Source organism: Stegodyphus dumicola, chromosome 3, assembly GCF_044657685.1.
Source record: "Stegodyphus dumicola isolate Sdum_Otavi_A_Nest chromosome 3, ASM4465768v1".
NCBI lineage: Eukaryota > Metazoa > Arthropoda > Arachnida > Araneae > Eresidae > Stegodyphus > Stegodyphus dumicola.
In genome coordinates this window covers 43,681,148-43,708,761 of record NC_140770.1, presented here as the reverse complement: position 1 = coordinate 43,708,761, position 27,614 = coordinate 43,681,148, and the positions used below count along the sequence as shown (strand labels likewise).

Genomic DNA, 27,614 nt, shown 5'->3' with positions numbered 1-27,614 from the left:
GATGGGTTTGATCAAGCTTTATTCAATCTTTTGTTTAATGATATTTCAGTGTATTCATTTTATAAAAGTCTGATGTGGACAGCGCATTACTTCTTCGTTCGGCCTATTAAAATACATACGTTTTGTTTTGCTGCACTTCATTTAAACTTATTTCCTAGAATTATTCTAACTTAATTAACGATTTCGCAAAGCCAATTGAAAATAAGCTCAAAAATTGCAAACTTTGAAATTAATATCCTGGTTAATTTTTGTCACATGAGAGTCGAAATTATTGTATTTTTATATTTCCTAACGAGTGTAAAACTTTTCCAAATATAAATATAGGAACCAGGTTAGATTTAGTTATTTGTTCAAAATAAATATTTTTTTGCGATTTGGCCATGCCAAAACATAAATTTTTCGTCTTTCAAACACTTCTGTTACTGGAAATATATGACTACGACCAATGATTGCGAAAATAAATGTCGGATAAGGGCTTTTAAGTTGAGTAAGGAAGTGAGTATAAATATACATATACATATCTCAAAGATTGAATTAAAGTAAAAATAGATATAGATAGATAGATACATTTGGTACTGCTATTTGTAATAAAAAAAAAGGAGTGCACAACTAGATGTTGCAGCAGTCTAATATACAAAATTTCAACGTTCTATTCTAATTGTTTTTGTGTTAGGCGAGATACGTATGTAAGTACATATATACAGACGTCAGGAAAAAAATCAATTTTTAATGCATTTTAAATCCATTTTACAGTCCGTTTTGTAGAAAAGAGTCCTATGTTTTGTCCGTTTGTACAAACGCCAAGCAAAAAACAAAACAAAAAGTTAAAATGGATTCCAAACCGGTCAGTGTGGATATTTCTGTTGAAATATGATATCTAAAATTGTTCACTATTATAATGCTTACTCTATTTGGTACAAGGAAGTAAGAATATACAGGCTTGAGCTAAGTTTCTCAATATCTTTAGTAAAAAAACGATCTTCAACAGATGTTCAACAGATGAAGTCTATTGAGTGTCTCTGTCGAAATAAATGCAAACACATTTTTATCATAAATTCGAACGCCAAACAAACTCAAACAATTTTACGATTTGTCTAGAAACGTAACTATGTTTTTGGTTTGAGCACTCAAGGATTGAATTAGCAAGCAATTTTTCTAGGCTTATCAGTTAATGGATTCGAATGTTCAAAAGATAGTCTCAGCAGATGGCACAACGACGACAAAGCTTCATTTTAATTAAAACCAATCTTCACCCACCTGCTTCAAACTATGTTCCTATTTTGACAGAGAATTTGTCACGGTTAGAGATGGATGGTTTTCTAGTTCTTCCTAGAAATATTAAATCTCTTCTTTTAAAATCAACGCCAAACTAATGTCAGTTTTCTTTGTTTCTTTTCTTTCTTTCTTTTTTTTGTTTTGAGATTTGGCTTTTTTTTAATGTTAGCATGTGTCTCACTGACACGTAATATTTGTATATATATATTAATCTTTAAATATGTTGTCATGAGTATGTTTTGTATGTCGCCGACCGGTATAGTGGTTAGCGTTGCTGATTGCTGTGCCGAAGGGCCCGCGTTCGAATCCCGGAGAAGGCATAGATGTTTGTAAATGAATTGTGCGGCATGTCGACACTCTAAATATGCGGCAAGCCGAAAGTCCTCTCGTGTGGTGGTGGATGGGGAGAGGGGTGGGAGGTCCCCGAGGTACTCTCCATCAAAATTGGTCCCCGAGGTACTCTCCATCAAAATTGGAGTGCGGAACTGAGCAAAATCTCACTGTCACCTGAATGGTGCTCAAGGCTGTTGCCAACGGCAGGCATATTCTAGCGCTCCTTGCCACGAGGTATTTCGTGGGCTTGGCCGACTATATTAGACAAATGAGCATAAGCAACAACAACATATTTTGTATGGTGTAGTATAATTTTCTTGATACTTCCCCGCCATTTCATCGTTTGTCAAAATGACCACTACATACCATTTTAATTTAAGTTATAAAAATGCTGTTATTAATTTTTGTTCACAACTTCTAAGATCTAAAATCTAAATAAACTAAGTCTAAATGTCTTCTAAAATCTAAGAATTATACAAATTGTGAAGTAGCCGAATACATGGAATAAAGATAACTTTTATAATTAATAGGTGCAGGTATAATCAGGGGGATACTAGATATTTGTCAATAAGTGATTCAGGTCTAATAATTATTTATATACAACAAAGCCTTACTGAGCTCCGAAGGTTCCCATAATTGGCTATACCCTACAGAGACATTCAGCTCATCTCGCACCGCAGGCCTTGCCACCGCCAACGGCATCTGACTCATTGCCGTTTATCTGGGTTGCTTTATTGGAACATAAAATTTACGTGAATGCATTAGTACTTTGGCTTATATACAATTGTTTATATTTGTCATATATGGTTACATTGCATTTAATTGTGGTTTCAATAATTATAATTTTGGTATTCACTACGTAGTTCTTCACAATACTTCTGAGCTGAAATTTCATTGTCATATAAATTATATACAGTTATATACAGAACACCACAGCGAGAGTTACCCAGAATCAAGTAGCTTGTGTACGGTTATACTGGTCACTTTGTCAGGACGCGATCCCGGGAGGCTGAATCCCCCAATGACAACCTTAACATTCTTTAGCAATCACACAGCCCCAGACAGATTTGACAGTATTTTTACAGTCCCTGTTGAGCCTCACGGACTACCGTAGGAACGGGTTTCTCGTCCTGTGATGGCAGCTAATCTCCTTCGTGTTTTCCGCTTCCAACATATAGACATTGCGAGTTACCACCTCGGGGGTGTCGGGCCCGATTAGTCGCGTAAGCAGGGTAGTCCTCATGCATTTCCACCACACCACCACGTCGAGGAAAAGCCCACGGAAGGGTTACAGTTACTTACAATATTTTGTCGCTAAATTTCCTATCATTAGTTGTATCTTCCTTTAAGGCGTCCATTTTTCATTACATAACGTAACAAACTATGTAATTTTAGTCGAGTCTTCCTAAGTGTAGAGTTTCTGTTATGGGGCAATCGGATAGGTTGTGTTCCTTATCGCCCCTTTCTCCACGTACTCACATTGTATTCATATATGGATTGATAGGCACAAAATTTTGCTGAGATGTAAGTATTAATGCTGAAAATCTTCTCAATGTGGAAAAACTATTTTCTGTTATCAAAGTAGATGGCGAAACCAGAATCTTGGAGCCAGTCATGTTAATAATGCTAAAAGTCATGTTGTGATACAAAAGTATAGCATGGAATTCAAGAGATTTTGTGGAAATGTGTAGAAAGATCAAATGCTGCCTAAGATGACTTAATCAGAGAAATATTCACAGCACAGTCATGGCGAAATAGGTTCATCTCTAGCAATTTTGTATCCATTTTAGATAGGGGCGTAGCTAAAGTTTCCAGCGTCCGGGGACAACTGAAGAATTTGCGTCCCTTTCTGTGTGCCACAAGTGGAAAATATTACATTAAAAAATTTCGTAGCATTAATTTGACGCCCCTTGGATGGTGCGTCGGGAGACAGACGTCCCTCTTTGTCCCACCCTAGCCACGCCACGGATTTTGAAGTGGAATCAACGGTAGAGTGGTTACTCAGTACTGATTATTCCGCCCGAATTTGAAATCAGGTGAACGGGCTGGATGCATGATTGGTTTTGATTGAGGGTTTTCTCTAGTGTAACGCGATACGAGCCATTTTCCCTAGAAAGCTGTTCACTTTGATACAGATTTGAATCAGGATAGGAATTAGCTGCATGGGAACTTCTGTAGTCTGTCCTATGTATTAGAGTATTAGAGTACTATGTATTAGGCTACTCTAGCGAATGCAGTTGAATTTCCGTTAGGGTAGCCTTCCCTTAGTCTCATAGTCCTTGCCTGCTTTCACATATTCAAATAACACAAACCATTTTTCTATCACATTTCCATGCCATTGTAACACTCGTTTCGAAGTGAGACCAGCTAAGATCCCAATTTCTCGGTTTTGACTCAAGGAGATAAGTTAAACCTAAGGCTAACTAAAAAAGGTTATAATCTCTAGTAGCTCTAGTTAAACCCAAGCTATTTTTAAAATCATCTTTTTCATTTCCTCTAATTTCTTCAATGATTTCATTCGAAACAACTACTTTTTAACATTTGCATTTACAGTGAATATCAATATTTCTTCTCAATCTTCTTTTTTCTATTTAAAAAACTGCACTTCTTTTTTATAGTAATTTTATCTTTATGGGATAAGAAATGTATTTTTTCCCTCCTTGATTTTTTCCAATTTGTCTTAGTACGGTCATAATCACGTGCTTCCGGTTGATTTGTATGGAAAACTTTGCGGTAAACATTGTTTATGTTAGCCGAATTTCGGCATTTAATCTTGTTTAGTTGCTGAAGTTTACTGATGTTGAAAGATAAATGTAAGCTTAAAGTTTATAGATTTATTTGCCAGCTGCAATAAATTTAAACTAATGGGATATTTCCTTTGAAACACAATATTAAAGGTAAAAGTTTTGGGTGAATAACTTTATGGAATTTGGAGTATTTTTCCATGCTAAAAAGTGTTTGTAATTTTTACACCTTTTAAGATTTCTTTCGAACACTTAACAATTTGAAATAATGGTAGTAAGTCATCATTACATGGGTTTGAAATAAACATTTGAATGAATTTTGTGGCATGCCGTGTTCTTATTTTTTTAAGTACTTAAAAGGTACTTAAATGAGAAATGTCATGTAGGCGTTTTGAAATTTTTCATTTAATATTATCTTAGTCTCAACTCTCATTGGTTCAGTTAGAGTGGAGAATTTGAACTGATTTTCAGTTTATAAAAAATAGTTCATTGGCGCTTTTATGCATTATTTTATCCCGTTTTTCTCTTCCAGTTCTCAAGTAGAATCTAGCAACAATTTCACATGGCGTCTTCCAGTGGTCGATCCAGTGCAGGACGATCAAAAAGCTATGACGAATTGCCTATGCAGAATTGTAAGTAGTGATTATTGTTACCCATATTATAAACAAGCAGATCGTTTTATTTTGGGAAAATATTTTGTATTGTTACTATAGAAACATAAAAGTTCAATATAGTATAAACCTTTTAGCATATATTGATAGGTTGATAGTTGTATGCAGTTTGCACAATAGAGTAAATTATATTAAATAGGAAAACATACAATTTTATTATTTTAATCCAACAAAATTACAACTAAACTATGACCTTTGATATTTCCAGTGTTTGAAGATTTATTGCTATTGTTCTTTGTTCATATTATTATACATTTAGAACAACTAGAAAAACAAGCTTACCAAGGTGCTGTTAAAAAAAATCTCATTTATGTTAAAAAAAACTAATTTATTTTGACATTATTAATAATAATGTAAAATGTGCTTCCATCATTAATGTTTTATGCTGAAGATATCCTACAGAGGAGAGGGAAAATGATTTTTCTTATGTCCTTCCTCCTGGGGAATAAAGAATTTTTCTTTCAGATGAATATTTATCAGAACCCACGTAAAGTGAAATAATTTTAGCCTAAAATAACCGTAAGCGTTCGTCCATAAGCATTTCCTTCCTACAAACAGGACACTTATAATGGCAACTAAATAAACCTTCATTTATACACCAATTAATGCTTTTTTCTCTTTCATTGCAAATTGTACAGAAATTTCTAATTAATCTTACAACATTCAGCCATTTTACCATGGAAACCACCAACAAATTCAGAAGTTCTCTGAAAAGAATTTTCACCTGATACTACTGAGAGTATATAGTAATGCTAGACTGAGAGTATATAGTAATGCAGTGTGAAGGATGTTCATACGTTTATCCCTATGGAGCAGGATTCTCAGCTGGGGGGGATTTCATAGTTTCAAGGGCCTTTAAAGTGCTGAACCTTTTATTTAGCTGTTAAGTATTTAGTTTTAGTTTGCAAACATAAAAATTTACTTTTATTCAAATTTTAGTATTTACCAACATTTTCTTTAATTTTTATTGCTTAGTTTATAAAACACATTCAAAAATAATCTAAATCTAAATAAATGTATATACATATTTTTGATGTTTTGGAAAGGAGAGGGTGAATGATCTTCTAACAATGATAAAAGATATGCATGAGCAAGAAAGGTCGAGAACCACTGCTGTAGAGAGACTAGAAGTGATTCGAAATTGAAAGAGATAGGTCAAAAGGCAGTCATTTTGTAAGCATATGAAAGGAAGCATTTGCCTTACCTCTTGGGATGTTCTGATAGGTTGTTGAATCAGTAGGTGACATTGCTAGATACATTTATAAAGTTGTATGTTTACCTTTTTTTGCAAAGGCACTGACATTCTTGTTATCATCCTTATTACTATCATCCTTGTTTTGAAAAAGTTTAATCAGTTTAAAAAATGTTTTTGTGCTGTAATGAATTCTAAGTTAATAAATATCTTTATGATGTTATACAGCTTGTGCATTTTTTTATATTAAAAATGTATCATAATTGAAAAGTTCTTAAGATGCATTTTTTATATAAAAATAAATATTATCTTAGAAATTAGTTATCAGAAATTATTCCAACTGATCTGTTATTTTAATTTTTATTTAGTGGGGTATACTTATGAGGAAGATGAATATGGCTACGTAGATCCAAAAACTAAAAGAATATCTCAAGCTTTAATATCTCAGCTTCCTAGCCATCAAATAGGTAAGTAGGAAATAACAGGAAGATTTTGTTTGATTTAGTCAGTTATGCTTGTTTAATAGTCTTATGTAGTAATAAGTTTTATGTTTAAAATTATAGTTTTTTTCTAATTAGCAGCAACATCTCATGAATATCAAACTGCAGAACATCACTAAATATTACTGTCAGCCTAAGGAAAAGTTATCAGATATTAGTCTGATGATTTTTATATGTTTAAAAGTGGCAACAAAACAGAATATTTATTTGTCTGGTTATCACTATTATAAGTTATAAATAAATTATAAAAATAAATATTAAATTATGGAAATAGCCTAATGACTGGACGCATCACCAAGTAAAGAATTAAGTCACTAAATAGCTCAGGTTTGCTAGGCAAAAAAAGCAATCTTCATTTCATTTAGATTTTAAACAACTGGCACACTATTTGAGTTTGAAGGCTATCAGACACAATTCTTTCTTCTTAGGAGTTTAAAAAAAAAAAAAAAAAAAAAAAAAAAAAAAAAAAAACTGCAAATTTTTTTTTTTTTTTTTTTTTCTGTCTGAAAAAAGAATTCTATGAAAAATTGTACTTGCTTTTTTGCCTAATCTAAAAGTTTAAGTTGGCATGTTTTCTTCTAATTTTATTAAATCAGCTGGCTGATCTTTGGAATATGGTAACAGGTAGTTTGGCGACATTTTGGAGGCGATAAAGGTTACTACCTAGGACTTTGGGAATAATGTGAGAAGTACTTAGTTCCGATTACGCATTATTTTGTGTGAGGGAAATGAGAGATCATGAGATATGTCATGTGACATTAATGGACGAATCACTAGGTAGTAACCTTTAATCGGAAAAGGGGGTATATTTGTAAAAATATCTGCTGTACTTTATAGCAGTAGTTTCATTCTATGTTCTGTGAAACGGTGTTGTTTAATATTTGGATCCCATAGCCGTATATAAAGTAAATCTGAAATTTTTATTACGTTTATGTGTAATTGAAAAGAATTGCTTAATTGCAGATAAGTATGAATGTCCAGTATGTGGGAATGAAATGAGATTGTGTAAAAGGAAAGATATTACAGATAGTTTGAATGGCGGTGCAAGAAACCTGGTGAAAATGGACATTTTGTGATCCGCCATGCACTCAAGATTCTGTAGAAGATTAGGTAAGTTAGTATTTTTAATTATTTGAGGATATTATTTTTATGCATTGTTCTAAATATAAGGAGTAAATAAATTAATATGGTATTATTGGAAAATTGTTATTAGCAATGATTTAGTTTAAAGTAATTAGGAGCTAAAATAATTTTTATTAAGCTAATTTTTAGTAAGCTAATTTTTATTAATTTAATGTATGTGCTTATTTATATTTTAAGTAGTGTTTTTTAATTTAATTATATTTTAATTTAATGATCGTGATTTTGAGAGTTATATGTTTGTAGTATTTTGGAATACGTTTGAGTAGAAGTAAATGTGCATGGAAAGAATTTAAGTATTTGACACTAAGTATTTGTAATCATTTTTAATGTTTTGTTATAAATTCATTGGTGATGTTTATAATAGATAATTTAGAGGTAAAAGTTTTTGGATATTTTATTTATTTTATATGTGCAAATATCCATCCTTGGAAAGGGTATATACTTTTTCGCAGTCAGGTAATTTCATATATGTCCTTTTTACCGAATTTAAAGATTCACAAAATTTTCATGCATTTTCGTGAAATTTTTCTAATTTATGAGCAAAAAGCAGTGTACATGGATATAGTGAAGAGTGTGCGCAATGCCATTTTTGTGCAATTCTGGGATGTTTTTTTAAGTAAAAATAAGTTGACGTGTACATGGTTTAATTATATTTTAATTAAATGATAGTTATTTTGTGAATTTTATGTTTGTAGCAATTTGGTATACGTTTGAGTGGAAGTAAACGTGCATGGAAATAATTTAAATATTTGACACTAAGTATTTGTAACCATTTGTAATGCTTGCGGTATGAATTCCTTGGTGACGTTTATAATATAATAGATAATTTAGAGGTAAAAGTTTTTGGATATTTTATTTATTTTATACGTGGAAATGTTCATCTTTGGAAAGGGTATATACTTTTTCGCGATGAGGTAATTTCATATATGTTCTTTTTACCAAGTTTAAAGATTCACAAAATTTTCATGCATTTTCGTGAAATTTTTCGAATTTATGAGAAAAAAGCAGTGTACATGGATATAGTGAAGAGTGTGCGCAGTGCCATTTTTGTGCAATTCTGGGATGTTTTTTTAAGTAAAAATAAGTCGACATGTACATGGTTACTGTGTATGTGCGATTTTGAAAAACGCGGCAAGGAGTTTGCGATTCTGCACTTTTTCCCAATTTTGCAGTTAATATTTGTCATGATTAAGCAGTTTTGTTCCATAAAATTTCTAGCATAAGTGTAATTCGGGTAGCAGATTGTTGGAAAAAGTGTTGAGTAAATAAAAAGAAAAGAAACATGTCTTTACTTCATGAAGACAAAATGGCGGCGAAAAAAGAAAAATGGTTGATCTTTACATTATGGTAACTTGGCGATTTTTTGGCGAAACTTTGGCGACCAACTCTCCTACAGCAACCCTCTATTTTTTTTTTCCTGCCGCCATTTTGTCTTCACGAAGTAAAGACATGTTTCTTTTCTTTTTATCTACTGAACACCTCTTCCAACAATCTACTAGCCGAATTACACTTATGCTAGAAATTTTATCTAACAAAACTGCTTAATCATGACAAATATTCACTGCAAAATTGGGAAAAAGTGCACAATACCATACTCCTTACGCGTTTTTCAAAATAACACATACACATAAACCATGTACACGTCGAGTTATTTTTACTTAAAAAAACATCCCAGAATTACACAAAAATGGCATTGCATACACTCTTCACTATATCCATGTACACTGCTTTCTTCTCATAAATTAGAAAAATTTCACAAAAATACATAACAATTTTCTGAATCTTTAAACCTGGTAAAAAGAACATATATGAAATTACCTGACTGCAAAAAAGTGTATACCCTTTCCAAATATGAACATTTCCACATATAAAATAAATAAAATATCCAAAAACTTTTACCTCTAAATCATCTATTATATTATAAACGTCACCAACGAATTCATACCGCAAGCATTACAAATACTTAGTGTCAAATATTTAAATTATTTCCATGCACGTTTACTTCAACTAAAACGTATACCAAATTCCTACAAACATAAAATTCACAAAATAACTATCATTTAATTAAAATATCACTAAACCATGTACACGTCGACTTATTTTTACTTAAAAAAAAATCCCAGAATTGCACAAAAATGGCATTGCGCACACTCTTCACCATATCCATGTACACTCCTTTTTTCTCATAAATTAGAAAAATTTCACGAAAATGCATGACAATTTTCTGAATCTGAAAACCCGTTAAAAAGAACATATATGAAATTTCCTAATAATGAAAAAGTATATACCCTTTCCAAATATGAACATTTCCACGTATAAAATAAATAAAATATCCAAAAACTTTTACCTCTAAATTATCTATTATATTATAAATTTCACCAACGAATTCATACCGCAAACATTACAAATACTTACTGTCAAATATTTAAATTATTTCCATGCACGTTTACTTCAACTAAAACGTATAACAAATTCCTACAAACATAAAATTCACAAAATAACTATCATTTAATTAAAATATAATGAAATTTAAAATTACTACTTAAAATATAAATAAGCACATACATTAAATTAATAAAAATTAGCTTACAATCCTAATTACTTTAAACTAAATCATTGCTAATAACAATTTTCCCAATAATATCAAATTACTTTACTTCCACCTTACATTTAGAACAATGCATAAAAATAATATCCTCAAATAATTAAAAATACTAACTTACCTAATCTTCTTCAGAATCTTGATTATGTGTCCGATAAACTTTTCTTATTTCTGTTTCAGGATCTTTAAATTCATACTTATAGTTCACAGCAAGGTACCAGGTAAAATAAATAACTTAATAAAACATCTTTACTTCTATCTCGCACAACCTTAAAGAAACACTTATTACTACCCCTTTCAATCCCACTAAATACCCATTTTGAATTCACTTTACTTAGGGCCATTGGATCCAAAAATTAACGAACACTGTTTCACACAACACAGAATAAAGCCAAATACAAAATTTCCAGATTTTTTCCCGATTTCCCCCCTTTTCCGATTAAAGAACCGTAATTCGTCCATTAATATCACATGACATATCCCATGATCTCTCATTTCCCTCACACAAAATAATGCGTAATCGGAACTGAGTACTGCTCACATTATTACCAAAGTCCCAGGTAGTAACCTTTATCGCCTCCAAAATGTCGCCAAACTACCAGTTATCATATTCTAAAAATCAGCCAGAAAAATAGGGGGTTGCTGCAGCAGAGTTGGTCGCCAAATTTTCGCCGAAAATCGCCAAGTTACAATAATCCAAAGATCAACCAATCAGCTATATACGAAAGATTATATTTTCCAAGTTTTATGAAAATCTGTTGGGACTAGCCAGTTTATCAAAGTTGGAATACTAGGTAATTCTTTTAAGCTTGAAAAAAACCCGGGAAAGTGCAGAATCGCCCACTGCTTGGCCTGCTTTTAAGAATTGCACATACTCGGTATCCATGTACATGTCAACCTATTTTCACATTAAAAAACATCCCAGAATTGCACAAAAATGGCATTGCGCACTCTCTTGACTTTATCCATGTACATGTCGACTTATTTTCACTTTAAAAGTCAAAGAAAATTGACAAAAATCCAATTCTTCTTACTCTTGTAAAAAGTGCCAAACAAATAAGTGACCGATTCTGCACTTTAGCCGAAAACCCTTGCAGTATTTTATGCCTTATATTTTAGGAAGCACTTATTTTTATTCTGTTGAGTCATTTTTAGGTGTTTGTATCATTTCTATGCACTTTCAGAGTCTTTTAATACTTTTAATATATGGTGGTTAGTAAATGGCTTAATGATCTAAGGGATAAAATCAATTTATTAGACCACTCTGACCTTTTCCCAAAATCAGTTAATGGAATGTTGATCTAGATTTAAATGTTTCTCAACACTTCTAATGCAAGATTTTAAAGAATCATGAAGATACTGTTTGCTTGCTAAAAGTCGAAACATTAGGAAAACGTCAAAGGTTTGGTTTACAAAAGTTCATTAGAAAGATGTGATAATTAATAATCTATCGCTGTGGAAGAAAGCTCAAGAATTATCTATCAAAACAGGGAAAGTTGGTTTGGTATAGCCCTAAGAAGAAAACATTGTTTATAAATGCATGAATAGAAAAAAAAAAAAAAAAAAAGATTACGATTTACCTGCTGCAGGAACATGGCTGTCCGATGAATGACTTAAACTGTCTATAGTGTACAAGTCTGAAAACATTTATAATACAGACAAAACAAATCTGTGGTATTATTCATTGTTCCAAATACATGTAAATTTAAAACTGAAAGCTAACAAAATTAGAAAATATTGAAAGATTGTCTGACTGCTTTATGCTGTGTCAATAGTATGGGGGAGAACAAAAACAAACAAAAAAAAAAACATTAGTAATCTGGGGGGGGGGAATGCCGACCAATACTTTAAAGGAGTAATGAGTTTACCAGTAAACTAGATTTAATTCAAGGCATAAATTATGTCAGGAATTTTTAATGAATGGCTTTTGAAAGGGGATAATGAATTGAAGAATGAAATGTTTCTTCTTACAGACAACTGTCCAGTGCAGGCAGTTTCGACCTTTTTTGGCTGAGTGTCAGAATAAATCAAAATATGTGTATTAAAATGTTGGTATTTACATTTTAAAAGTCTTTTTGATGAATAATATGATAAATTTTATTGAGAAAATAATTACAATTTCTTTTAAACATAAAAATTAAAATTATAATTCTAATTGTTATAAAAACAAACATAACTGAATGAACTTTAGTTTTGTCTTCGATATTAGTAGCTCCCTTGACACTGAGCTTGTGATACCAATTTAATCAGGTCTGGCTTATAGTTTAGTCATCTTAAGATGAATACTAGTATCTGATTTTCGGTAGTTAAACTGCTTCTAATCATACTTAATTTCAAGCAATAAAAATATTTGCTCACATTTATAGGATCTGAATGCAGACAAAGTGGCAAAGCCAAATTTTTCTGAAATGAAACTTCATAGGAAGTAATGCCCAACACGCTGCTAATTATGAAAAGATCGTAATCTGATTTTTCCAAATCTTTCCACGAAGTCTTAAATTTATCCTTCTGAAATACTGAGCTTTTGATGTCAATCATTTCTAAAATTTAAAATTTTAAGGTATTGAAAATATTGCAGACCTAAAACATTTTCTTCTATTTCATCGGGCTTTATTATAAAAGTAAACATTTTGCCCCAACTTTTGAATATATCAAGATTGCTCTCATCGATATTTTCTTTTTTAAGCTGCCCTTTTAAAAGGAAAGAAATGAAATTCTTCCTTTTTTATGTCTGTTTAAAGTAACCATAATTTCTAAGAAAAACTCTTCCATTCTTCATACATTTTAACTTGAGTCATAGATTGAAATTATTATAATGATTCATTGTGTCTGTTAAGAACAAAAATGAAAAACACATTTTTTTATCATGGAGTCCGAGATCATGTATACCAATTTCTTATTTGTATCTCATCAAAACATTCTACAAATATATTAAGAAATCTGCCTCAACTTAACCATCATATTTCTGAACATAACAGCAAATCTCCATATTTCAATTCAGTCTCTGTCAAGAAAGCTTTGAAGTACTTGGGTACTAATGCTGATAGTGTTGCTATCATGTTTAAGATCTTAACAACCTTTTCTGTTATTTCTTATAAATCATTGCATAGATGCCTTTGTAAAAAGATTTTCTTCATGTGTGATGCAATAAAATGATAAAAGCGATCAGTCAAGTTCGTTTTTAATTAATTTCACAAATCCTGCAGTTTTTCCTCTAAAGCTGGAGCACCATCAGTTGTTACTGAAAACAGTTTCTTCTGTCAATATTTTTGATACATGCATAGCTCTCTTTTCATGTGTCTAGAAATAATACAGTCAAAAGTCGTTAATCCGGACTCCTCGGGACTTCGGCGATTCCGGATTATCGATTTTTCCGGATTATAGATCATCAGTTTAAATCTGGTAAGATGGCATGCAGAAATTACAAAATTAAAAATATGAAACCGTAATTTATGAAATAAAGAACAGTTATGATCTAAAGGGTATCAAAATTTACAAAAAGAAAAAGCTTAATATTTATTTGTTTACTTTATTAAACATTTCCTTCAATGTAAGTTGCTTCGTTTCATGTGATAATACTTTCTCTTTAATTCTATTAAACAGACATAATTTCTTGTTTAGTTACAAAGTTCGGCTGTTCAAGTCCTATAATTGCTGTGTTGAGAATACCGACTAATTTGTCAATCGAAATGTTTTCGTTTTCAATAACCTCTGGGTCACTTTCTTCACTATCGGAAGCGAATTATAATGACGAGGAACTTGATTTAAATCATATCAAAGACGGAGTACATCGAGATGAAATACTACACTTAGTATGGAATTATAAACCAAATAAAATAAAAACATCTGCCCTGAAGATAAGGATAGTGCTGACAGATTAACTTCCAATCCCCCGCGTGAAATTGATAAACAGATTTCGGATTTCAAAACATACTTTCGCTTTGTAGATACAAAAGTACTTTGTAGATACATATTAGTAAATACTTTGTAGCTACATATTAGTAAATATATATCGGAAATTCTATTTGACATAATCTTTCTAATCTATCATAATCTAATAATGACGTTTCTGCCCCCCCCCCTCTACCGCAGAGCAGCATAAAATTGATAAACAGATTTCGGATTTCAAAACATACTTTCGCTTTGTAGTAAATATATATCGGAAATTCTATTTGACATAATCGAAAGTTCAAGCTTACTTTTATAAAATTGCTCTAACAGTCTGCAAAAAATAATAAGCCGGATCCAATTCGAAGATTAAGGAACAACGCAATCTGCAACATTAACTGAATTAGATAACTTTAGCTTAGCGTATAACTCCGTTACACATTAAACGCGCATGCGCACAAACATATTCGCAGCCGTAAGGGTCTTACGCGCTCTCGTAAACACCTGTGCGCATGCGTGAACGCGACGCATGCGCAGAAAGTTTGTAGCTTTGAGGTCCGAATTATAGATCATTCCGGATTATGGGTGTCCGAATTAACGACTTTTGACTGTACCTTTTTTTTTTTTTTTTTTTTCTTTCTGTCTGTCCATAGTAATAATTTGTTTTAAATAATGATAATTTTTTTACTAGATAACTATAACTGCATCATTATTCTTGTACTACTGAACAAGTGCTAAAATTTCAATAATTTAAATAAGCAGAAAGTATTAGAAATATCTCAATGGGGAGGGGAACTATATAAGACCAGTGAGAGCATCAGTCCCTCTGTTGTAGTTGTTATTTCAGCATGAGTTCAGAGATATCCAGGCTAGCTTTGTTCTTTAGATATGCTTTGCATTGCATTCTGTTTAACATTATTAGTAATTTGAGGTATAACTACAGATTGTACTCTGTGATACTATGAAGAGTTGTGTGACTATTTTGCAGAAAATTTCAGAACTCTTAAGTGTTTCTTTTGATAAAATAAATTTTATCAACCTATCATTGGTTCTGTGTACATCCAATCTATTATGAACCTTTACGCACCCAAAAATATCATAGCAAATTTTTTCTTACTGTGTCATTTTACAGCATATTTTAAATATTAGCTTTTATTCTCTGTTCTTTAATTTCTTAGAGACTAATTCTTAAATCAGTAGGTCTGTCATAACTGCTTAGTTTAAAATTGTTGCAAGTATTAACACTTGAAAGATGAGATTGAAATCTCCATGCTAAGATCACACTGAAGTTTTTTTTTTTGTTCTTGTAATTTTTGTATTTAAAAATTTTTCTCATGTTGATGTTTTAATTTTTTTTTTTTTTTTTTTTTTTTTTTTTAATAATTGAGTAATTCTTCAAAGTGGTAGACTGTTATCTGAAGTTTTCAGATTGTAATTTTGTTTTGTTTTATTTTGTTTGTTATGCTGTTGTGTGTTTGGCTAAGATTTTACATCTTAAGATGTACCTGATAAGACCACCAGATAAGATGTACAAGACAAGATGTACCTGATTAGATTAGATATGATATGCAAGGTGTATCTGATATGAAACTATTTTTCTGGTTAAAATTGCTACTTTTAAAAATTATCTGCAATGTAAGATGCTGATAATTTGCATAAAATAAAATTATGTATTTTATTTAAAGCAAAGAGCTAATGTAATTGCTATTAGATTTGTAGAGAAATAAAGTGAAATGCTTTGTAAAAATCTAATTTTGGGTAACTAATAAATCTGCAATATATATTTAGCAAAACGTTACAAATGCGTTGTCATTCAGTTAACATATCATTTAATTATATTATTAAATCACGAGATGAGCAAATTTAGATTTTTATTTTTAATTCTTTTGCTATATTCTGATTTACTTCTATTTGTTTTATGCTTTGAATTTATTTTACCTGCATTTTTTTTTAGATCAGTTGTTTAAAGAGGACTCTGTTGAAAGAGATGGGAGTAGTGGGCTTCGTAGAAGGGATTCTACTTATCGAACTCTACAACTGAAGAATGCTACTCTTGGTGCAAGACGAGCAAATCTTGATGTAGAAAAGATATATGAAGTAAATATTGCCTTACTCTGCAATAATGTAGGATTCAAGATGCATTTGTTATGCAGTGCTGATTTACTGTGTTTATTTTTTATTCATTTCATGTGTATGCAAATTATGTGGATGTGCAGTTTGCACTGCTAAGCCTAACTTAGGAAACAAATTTTCAGAAATTAAATTTACACTGCAACTGTTCCAATTTTTTGTACATTATGAAAAGAGCACTCATGTATTTGTCAAAATTAATTTTATAACTTTATATTTTCCTTATCATATGAAGTATAAAAGTGTTCTGCTAAACAATGTGCATAGTATTGCCTTAAGGTTAGCCAGACTTCAATGCTAACTGCCAGATCTCTGGATCCAGTTTTGAATCCCTGAGAAGGCTTGGGTGTTTGTAAGTATATAGTATCTCTGCTACAAGAGAGTTCTTAAAATACTGGTGTGGTAGAGGACCTCAGGCCTTCCCTGGGGTATTCTGTATCAAAACTGAGATGAAATTTTCCACTTCTCATGGGATTTGATCACCCCCAGTGACAACATTCTCAGTGGACAACATTCTCAGTGGCTGCTGTGGCTAGATTATTTTTTTACTTGAGTAAAAGAGGTAAATGTGGATTATTTTTTTAATTGAGTAAAAGAGGTAAATGTGTGTTTGGTAAAGTGTAAGTATATGCAGTGCCAGGTGTCCAGCCATTTGGCAGGGGGCAGTGGAGAATTAAGAGGAATGAATAAAATTTCTAAAACAATAGGACATATATTTCCATATCTTCAGAAATCAAAACAAAATTATTCAGAAAAATCGAGAATATCCCTATGTGTTTATATCAGCTGATGCAGTTAATAATCAGCTTTGTTTTATTTGCATTACTCTCTCCACAATTTCCATTTTGATTTCAAGCCAAAATACCAAAAATAAAAAAATACTGCAATGGATTATCCACTCAATAAATTCCTCCATAACAGATATATTGGTAATAAAAAATACTAATTAAATGTTCTGTCTAAAAATTCATGTGAGGTACTTGCACCCTAAGAGTAAATTTAAATGAATTCATATATGACACACCCGGCTGTGAGGTAACATTGGCAGCTGATGCATATGTGACACCCATCAGAGAGGGTTAAAAGTATTTGTTATATCCTTTATATTTCTTATTCTGTCAAAGGATACTGTTGAGATAACTGGCATGAGGTTTCAATGTTTATTAAAGAGGCTACCACCAAATTATACATATGTGCGGAGGTGTTAGGATTGATCACCCCGACTAGTGTGTGATTGGAGGATTGTTGTTTTAGCAGCAAATCCGTATCTGTCTTATTTCTGATGATTGCTTATGTGGAGGTGGGGCAACTATTGTTTCAATCCCTCATTTGTTGTTGAATGACACAGTCATCACGTCTTACATACCAGTCTGTAGTGGAGAACTAGTCATCTATAACTATGCTGAAGAGTTATATGGTGGCCCTCATGTAAACTGACAACATTCTGCAGCCTGTCGTATGGTTTCTCCCAAAGCCTGATTCATGAAGCGCTATTTCATTGGTCCATTTGCCAATGAAATAGTGCTTAATTACATACTGCATGATTTTTAATAGCTGTGTCTTTAAATATTTAATACTCTTTCATGGCCATAGAGGTCACTAGGTTTGTCATTAATAGGACTTATCTGGTACATGCTTTAAAGACAGTTACAGCCTTCTCTGGGTATATCTGAATTAGATGATTAGTTGCAAAATTTGCGACACACCTTTCTCGTATAGGAAGAGAATTAACAGCATAATTAATTCTGCGATATGATTTTTTTCATTATGTTTCAATATGTTCAGTGCTTTTCATTATGTGTAAATTATGGTGTATTTATGACCTTGATTTCAATTTGTCTAAATACACTTTTTTGTAACTTTTCTTAATATTAATTCACAAGTTTTGAAAAGGAAAAAATTACAATATTGAACTAAAAAAATTCTGCGTTACATCTATACTTAAATCAGTTTTCAAATAATTTGTGTTGCATATTAGTGCATTGTGTCTCTCTTTGATGTGTGATTATTGGAAATGTGTCATACTTAAAGGAGCTATTATTCACTGTGGTAGGAGAGTATGCCAATAGATAGCTTTTTGTTGGTTATCCTGTGTTGGGGATTGCATATATAAGATAATGCTTCCAGATTTTGGAATTACCTCTTTTGAAATTGTATTTTTTAAGCTTCTGAAATTTTTGTTCACGAGTTTTGATCTTCATTTGTTATTACAGTTTCGTGGATAATATCCAGGCGAGTCTATCAATGTCCAGGAGAAGTCTTTTGCTCAATTCATTGGGGTTGTGGGTGATGGGATAGATGGAAATGGGGATGTCAGAAACTGATGCTGCTAGACCTCTCAATGTCTCTCATAATGTGGTCCGCCGACTGTGGAATCAGTTTGAATCCGAGGATTTTGTGTTTGGAAGATCTGTTCTGAGCAAACCTATAGTTAAAACACCTGCAGGAGACCGTTATTTAGCTCTTTCCAGCCCAAAGGAGGCATAACATAACTGTGCCTCAGCTTATAGCAGATCATTTAGTGGCAACAGGAACAAGACTGTCAGCTATTACAGTGTGCAGACACCTCCACAGTACAGCTCTGTATGCTATATGACCTGCTGTTTGTGTCTCCTTGCCCGAGGACACAGAGGTGCTCGTTTATATTGTGCAAGAGAACACGTCTTCTGGACCAGTCAACAATGGGTATTTTTTCTCTCCACAGGTAAGTCCAGGTTCACATTGGAGAGTTATTCAAGTCGTCGGCTGATCTGGAGGAAATAGCGCACCAAAATGCAACCAATCCCACACTGTGGAAAGATGATACAGAGGCAGTGGAGTAATGGTTTGAGTTGGGATCTCTCTCGGTGGTCACACTGACCTGCACATATTCCATGGAGAAACTTGACTGGCATGAGATATTGAGACAAGATCCATGATCAATATGTCCACCTGCATGCCACTGCTATTGGTCTGGATTTCTTTTGATGGATGGTAATGCACAACCTCACTGAGCTTGGGTTGCTGAAGAATATTTTGAAGGTCACGGTATGGAACGAATGGAATGGCCAGCTCAATCCCCAGACCTGAATCCAATAGAGCATCTTTGGGACTACATTAGAAGACAGGTTGTTGCTTTGAGTCTTTCTCCAAGGCTTTAGATGAGCTTGAACAAGGATTACTGCGTGTCTGGTTGTTGCTTCCCATTTCACTGACTGACAACTTAACACGTTGACTGCCACGGCGCTTTTCGGATTCAGGTCTGAGAAGCCAAATGGATTTAATCGTATTATATCATTAAAAATATTAATTATAATTCGTAAAAATCATTAAAAAGTTTACAGGATTTTTTTTTTTTTTTTTTTTGGTAGAAAAAAGGGTCCTATGAATTATCTCATAGTCAGCTTTTGCTAGACAAAACTCTTCGCAGAAGCCCACTACAAGTTGATTTATACAGACATGCTTTGACTTGTCGCTTTGGTACAGTTAAAACAAGCGCTAAGCAAGCATGTAACTCGTAATGGTGCAAAAGGGGCAAGTCAAGAAATTATGAGATAACTCATATTGGGTGTCCTGAAGAAGAGCGCTGATTTGAGTTATCTCGTGTTGGGCAGTCAACGTGTTAATTTACAGCATGGAACATCGCTGGCGCCAATGTATTGCAGTTAGGGTTGGAAGCATTCCTTATTAGAACCCATTTTTGTAATATTACCACCCCATTTTTTTTTTTTTTTCAAACACTGATATATTGTTTCTCCAAGGCTGGTTTTCTCTGCCAAGAATGCAATTTTTTGTTGTAATTCATGTTTGTGTTGAACTTGAGAAATATTTTATGCTGCATTCATTAAAGAACTGTTTCTTGAACATGTCCTGTAATTTTCTTGTTTTTATGTTGCTTCGTTCTCAAATTAGGCACAAAAACATGCTGTTCCTTAACTTTGAAGGGTAGTGTATTTCATTATTGATTTTTTATGACTTTTTTGCATATATGCATGTTTTCATACATTTTTTGAAATTTTAGGTATTGTGTTGTATTAATTTCTTGTATTACATGTACCCTTATGGCTTTTTTTCAGATACTGAATTTAATTCCTGATCAGACTGAAAGAGAAAAAGTAAATACATTACGAGAAATGCATCAAAGTTTAACCATTAAGAGACAAGTAAAGGAAAAACTAGATGCTGAATACAGAGAAAAAGAAGCTAGTCAAATTTTAGACAGACTTACCAGATTCAAGCTAAGACTTTCCATGGTAATTCATATATTGTTGTAGTATGAGATTACTTTGCAATCTCATCCTTATGTGTTGGTTTAAATGAATTTGAAAGAAAATTATTTAGTGCTTTATTATGATCTCGCTTATTGCCAGAGGCATGGTTTTTAACTTGACGTGATGATATGTTTAAGTCATTTGCATTTTAATTTTCTTTCTTGTATTAAGATAATATTAATATAATATGATATTGAGGTATAACATCGTATGAACGGTGTAGGAAATTTATGTACACTGTGCACAAAAAAGGGGGGGGACAGTTCTATGTTTCCTCTTATACTGGGCCAATCAATGAAATTTAACTTGAGTTTTTCATGTCTTGAAAGTGCGACTTAGGATAGATATTAGATTTATATATAGCACGGTTATTTATCATAGGTATTTTGACGCAATAACAGATTTCTTTCTGACGTGACATGCGATTTTTTTTTCCATATTTCGATTCTACGACTCAAATTATGCTTAAATATTAACTTTTGTAAAATTTGGTGAGGAACTTACCAAAAAATTAAAAAATTTATCTTGGTGCAATTTTTTCAGTTTGTGCCAAGTATAATTTACCTGGCAAAATTCTTAATTTATAGTAACCTATTTTCTTTTCCCTTTTTTCATTGTGCACAAGCAGAAAAAAGGTTTATCATTCATTCTTTCAAATAATTTCAACAAAGTGAGTAAACCACATTTCACATTTATTATCACATATAACAAATATGTCAGATTAAAAAAATGCCCCAATATATAAATGACATATTTCCTAGGAAATTTTGCATAAAAATCTTTTTAATATTTTGCTGGCATACCTAGAAATACATCTACTTTAAGATGATGATAAAAATCTTTTAGGTTACAATTGAAAAATCTTTTCAAAAAATTTATAAAAATTACTAAAAAGTACAAATTTAAAAAATAAATCAGGAAATAACTGCAAATTTTATTTGGATTGAACCCAAATTTCAAACTGTGAAAGAAGAAATCAATAAGTTGAAGCAATACTTTATATAAATGTAATATGTATCCTAAATCACATTTTTGAGACACGAAAAACACAAATGAAATTTTGTCAGTCAGTCCAGTAAAACAAAAAATATAGAACTTTCAATTTTTTTTTTTTTTTTTTTTTTTTTTTTTTTTGCAGTGTATGTATATGTTAGTGTCTGCAGACTCTTGGAAATAGTATTTATCCTCATGATTTATTTTAAATTTTGCTTAAAAGTGCAGAAAAGCAATATAATGAAAGATTTGATGTTATTGACAAGACAATAGCATTTGTACTGAAATATTTTGTAACTTCTTTGTTTGTAATATAACTTTTAATAACTGGGGATTGTTAAGAATTTTTGACTTGCTAATAAACATATAAAAGCTTATGAAAAGGGAGTATTTTAGTATGTACACATTTATATTTTTTAAAGTATAATGTGCAATAAAATATTAGATATTTGTAAAGTATTTGTATATTAAAAGAAATGAAACAAATCAATAGAATGTGAAAATGAAAGTAAAAATTTTAAATACACTCTTTAAATATCAGGTCTTTAATCCCTGTCAACATTGCCAGAAGTAGTAGAATGATTTTTAAGACTAGCTTTCAGTTATATGTAGTTTGAAATAATTCCAAGAGTGCTAAATCCTTAGTTTGTTTTTTTAAAAAAAAGTTTGGTTTATCTTTGTACTGATTATAGTTTGTCTCAAGTAGTTTATTTTAAATTGGATGGTTTCATGATTTCATTTGTTATTTTTTAAGTAAATGACGCAAAGTACTTTTTCATCTCCAGTCCATGAGAATCCAAATTTAAGATATTTTTTTGTTGTACTATTGAGTTTTCTTTCCTTTTTTCTAAGCATCTTCTTTTGGAATTGTAGTAGGTTTACTCTTGTTAATTTCATTATTTTCTCTTTGTTGATTGTTACTACAGTCAAAAGTCCTTCATCCGGACTCGTTGGGACTTTGGCGATTCCGGATTATCGATTTTTCCGGATAATAGATCATCAGTTTAAATCTGGTAAAATGGCATGAAGAAATTATAAAATTAAAAATATGAAACCATAATTTACGAAATAAAGAACAATTATGACCTAAAGTGTATCAAAATTTACAAAAAAAAAAAAAAAAAAAAAAAAAAGCTTAATATTTATTTGTTTACTTTATTAAACATTTCTTTCAATGTAAGTTGTTTAAGTTGCTTCGTTTTTTATGTGATAATACATTCTCTTTAATTCTATAAACATACATAATTTCTTGTTCAGTTACAAAGTTCTGCTGTTCAAGTCCTATAATTGCTGTGTTGAGAATACCTCGAAATGTTTTCGTTTTCAATAACCTCTGTGTCACTTTCTTCGAATTATAATGATGAGGCATTTGATTTAAATCATATCAAAGACAGAGTATATCGAAATGAAATACTACACATTTAGTAAGCAATTATAAGCCAAATAAAATAAAAAACATCTGCCCTGAAGATAAGGATAGTGCTGACAAATCAACTTCCAATTCATTGCGTGCCAGCGTTAAAGATAAACAAAGCTTAGATAAACAAACGTTAAAGTTTAGATAAACAAAGGATATGCCTTTATCCATTTTTTGCAGCAATTCCACTTTTTGTTTAATGGACTCTGAAACATACTTTCGCTTTGTAGATCCGTTACATATTAGTAAATATAAATTGGAAATTCTATTTGACATAATCGAAAGTTCAAGCTTACTTTTATAAAATTGCTCTAACAGTCTGCAAAAAATAATAAGCCGGATCCAATTCGAAGATTAAGGAACAACGCAATCTGCAACATTAACTGAAATAGATAATTAGCGCTTAGCTTATACCGTCCGTTATACATTAAACGCGCATTCATAAACGTATTTTGCACACGCAAATTCGCAGCCGTAAAGGTCTTATGCGCATGCGTCAATGCGACGCATGCGCAGAAAGTTTGTAGCTTTGAGGTCCGGATTATAGATTATTCCGGATTATGGGTGTCCAAATTAACGACTTTTGACTGTATAGTCATTGCTTTCTTTCAGTTTAAAAGTTTCAGATTTCAAAAAGTGATCCATAATTTTGAATGTTAGGGATAAAAATTTAGTGTGAATTATTAAAATCAGTGAGGCTTACTGAAGCACATAACAAACCTTTCTGATTAGAAAAGTCTCATAAAAGCCCAAAATACATACACACACGCTGTAACAGTTCAATGTGTAAGTACTGGAGTTTTTTGTGCGACAGTGTTGTCTGAAACATGGAGTGGGGGAATGCACAGAATTACAGTTCCGGGCTATGCTTGCATACAAAGCCACACATAGGCAAGGTTTCAATGAAGAAATCATGTGTGGTTGCGATTATTTGCCAGTATGGCAGATCTTCATCTTCTCTCTCTTCTTTCAGTGGCAGCCCTTGCCTGTACTTTCTTGCATTTGTTTTTTCAGATGTACTTGTTCTTATTGGTTCATTCAGATTCCTTAGGGTTCTTCAACTGAGAAATTCTGGTTTCAATATCCCCATGCTTATCGTTCAAATGTTTTGAATTTGTTCATAACATTAAAGACATCTTTCATTTATCCACATCCAGTGTTTGCAGCAATAATGTAGGAAAAGTTTTTTTGTGAATTATTTCTTGTTGTTTTTATGGTTCTGGTTTTCCTTCATTTCATTGTTTTCTCTTTAGCCGTGCATGTTTATCAGATGTTCTCAGCTTGGTGAAGTGCATACTCCAACCAAACTCTTCTACTATTTCTCATTATAGATATTGTGCTATCACCACATAATGCTATATGCCACTGAATCCCATAGCAAATTAATATATATAATAAAATTCCATAGTCAAAAATGCACTTAAAATTCTAACCTAACTGTATGTTCTTTTCATTTTTAATGGCAATGGTCTCTTATTTGAAAGTACATGGAATTAAATCCACAGCCCCATAGTCAAGTTGTTTTTCCCGCCTTTTCTACACGTACAGTTATAGAATGTTCTGGAGATATTTAAAGTGAACTGGAATGGCTGACGTCATTTCTTGGAAGCTCCGCCTTTTCAGAGGCTATAAAAGGACTCGCAAAGAAATATCAGGGTCTTTTTTTTTTTTTTAATGTAATGATGCAGTAAACTTCATACAAAAGTTACTAGTAGTTCTTTGTAACTGCTATTTCTCCTGAATAATAATAAATGGATCCTGTTTTTTTAAACTTATCGTTTGATACTTTTGAGCTACAACTACATCTATGATATTCTTCACCAATTTATTTATTCTGGACAAAAGCTGGTACATCATATATATATATATATATATATCCTTAAGGGAAATTTCCTTATTGTACATGTTATGTATAGGTATGTTTCATTGTAAAATTTTCAGACACAATGTTCTTTGAATTTTTTTGTTGCAAAAAGAGATTTTAAATTTTCCCATCTTTTGAAATAGTCCATTATGCTTTATAACAGAACCTGCATGACATAATTTTTGACTCGGCATTTATTCATCACCTTAAACTTTTAAACTTTCTTATTTAATATATGCAAGCAAGAGTTTTTATTTCTAATTAATATTGATATTGTCTTACTATGCCAGATTCATAGATTCAAGTTTCACCAAATTTTTCTATGAATATCCTGTTGTATATCAAGTTTGTTTTTATCTGCAATATGTCCTGAAATGATTTACCCACAGACACAGAAGTAGTCCTGTACCTGGAATTCTACAACATAAATCAGTGCTAAAATGGCATTGAAAAATTAAGAAATAGCTAAATTAAAAGCTGTTATAAACAGAAATATATATTGGAGAATTATGCTCTTTTCTCACTTTGCTAGTGAGTTAAATCTGTTAGTATGTTGGTATTGGTTAGTATTGGTTAGTATATTACTTTATTGATTGAATAGTGAATGAAAATCTTAAATGATTTTTTTAGAGCTCAATAGCTTATTATTTTGAGAAATAACCCCCTTTTTTTAACTGTAGATAAGAAAATTATGTTTCTTATTTGTTATTAGCTGTGAACTTAATAATAATTATTATTCTTTTTTTTCCCAGGCATGGCACAAATTTGTGTATGAAGTGAAAAATTTATCGTATTTGTTTTCTGTCTGGCATTCTCCAATCAAAAACATTCAAGGACAGTTTGGATCTGGTGTTGCATCGTATTTTATTTTCGTGCGCTGGCTTTTGTATATTAATCTGTGCAATTTTTTCTTACTTTTGTTGTTTGTGCTTATTCCTCAGTTCATCTACGAGTCTTCAGAAGCGGGTATACATAATATTAGTGTACCTTTTTCTCCAGAAGATTTGCTCACTGGTTCTGTAAGTAATTTTAAATTTTATATTGCATTATACTTTAACTGATATTCTGCATGTCTTTTTCATGATGTTATCTTGCCTCACAAATTAAGATGAATTAATTAAATATGCAATAGAAATAATGATAATTGCTTTGTGTGTCTCTTTTGCATATACACGGATATACAGAGAAACTCTGCTAGAAAAACATAGTGTATGATGAACCTTCTGGTTATGACAAACTTCTTGATTCTATCAGCTATTTTGTACAGCTAATAAACCTCCAAATATCTGAAAATTGGATGTAACACATTTTATAGATACGCTTCATAAAAGTTTGTTTCCCTTTTCTTTAATTGATATTTTATATAATTTTTACAAGTTTTACATAAGAAATTACTAACCCTTGAAGAGTTATCCATATTTAGACTCTGAGGATGTCAACAAGCATTTTTATGTTACTATTCTTCATGCCCACATTTCTGTGCGTTCTAAACAAATATTATGAGATGCAGATATAGCACCTGATTCTTTAAAAATCAAGGCATACAATAAGCATATCAAAGAGATCAAAATGTATGATGCTGTGGCCATTGAGCCAAGGAATTTGAGTGGGTTCCATGATTCCATTCAAATACTTTGGCTAAGCTATCATACAGAGCTCTGTTCAAGCTTGATGCTGTAACAGGAATTTTAAAATATTTGCTAGTCAAGAAAAAATGATTAGATTCTTATAAGTGTGGCACTATAGAGATGATTCATTGTTAACAGAAATTTTATATCCTTATCTCTATATTTTTTTTCTGTTCTTTAAAACATCTTTTAAATTTCATGTTTGGAATGAGGATTTTGCATTTTTAGGTATTTTTCAAGATTTGGATTATTTTTTATAAGGGCTGGCCCCTTGGTTCAAGTTATGGCTGTATTTTTGGCTTACAGCTATAACTTGAAATGAATACATATTCGTTAAATATTAGATAGGACAAGTGAGTGATGAAATTTTCAGCTTTTCTACATGGGCAATACTTCACATATTACTTGATCTGTCTTCACACTGTATTGATGAAAATTTTGTCTGTTGAAAAGTCATCTATATAATAAGTTATAAATATTAAGCTTTTTGCATTGAAAATAAGGTGAGAATTATTAAAAAATTACCAAATGGCTGTAGCCAAGTTGGAATCCGCTGAGAATATGGTTTATCTAAATTTATGGTTGCTATTATATGCCTGAAAAATTAAAATTCAATTACTTATGCTCATAGGAAAAAATTTGGATGCGAGGAAGATATTGAAAAAGGCAAGCATGAGGGTGTTGAAAAGCACTCCTTAAATGCTTCACTGTTCATAGAGGTTGCAGTCTTTCGATATCTGTACAAATGTTGCAGATAGTGGCCAATGAATTTATCAGAAAATTAATCATCACTTCTCTTGACAGATTTGACAGTGCTAACTAATTTTTTTGGGGTGTTTCATTATCCAGTTTTTAAATTTTTTTTTTTTTTTTTTTTTTAAATGCTCTATTTTCTTCTACTCCTAAAATACCCTATTATTACCATTTGTATTACCTTTAAATGCATTAGGGTTTGAGTGTATTTTTAATTGGAAGAAAACAGAA

At 31.7% G+C, this 27,614-nt stretch overlaps 1 protein-coding gene across 5 annotated transcripts in view; it reads left to right on the top strand.

Moving 5' to 3' along the window:
- LOC118189396 (transmembrane channel-like protein 5) overlaps positions 1 to 27,614 on the top strand; it is a 202,763-nt gene that overhangs the window by 18,167 nt on the left and 156,982 nt on the right. For 3 of the 5 annotated variants that reach the window (XM_085812818.1, XM_085812819.1, XM_085812817.1), the window contains exons 2-6: positions 4,885 to 4,984; positions 6,584 to 6,682; positions 16,303 to 16,445; positions 20,534 to 20,710; positions 25,755 to 26,021. In XM_085812818.1, coding sequence (XP_085668944.1) covers positions 4,915 to 4,984; positions 6,584 to 6,682; positions 16,303 to 16,445; positions 20,534 to 20,710; positions 25,755 to 26,021 — 756 coding nt within the window. In that variant the 5' untranslated portion in view covers positions 4,885 to 4,914. Of the gene's footprint in view, positions 1 to 4,309; positions 4,506 to 4,884; positions 4,985 to 6,583; positions 6,683 to 16,302; positions 16,446 to 20,533; positions 20,711 to 25,754; positions 26,022 to 27,614 lie in introns of those variants that run through there. The other 2 variants (XM_035359981.2, XM_035359982.2) reach the window with 2 other exon arrangements.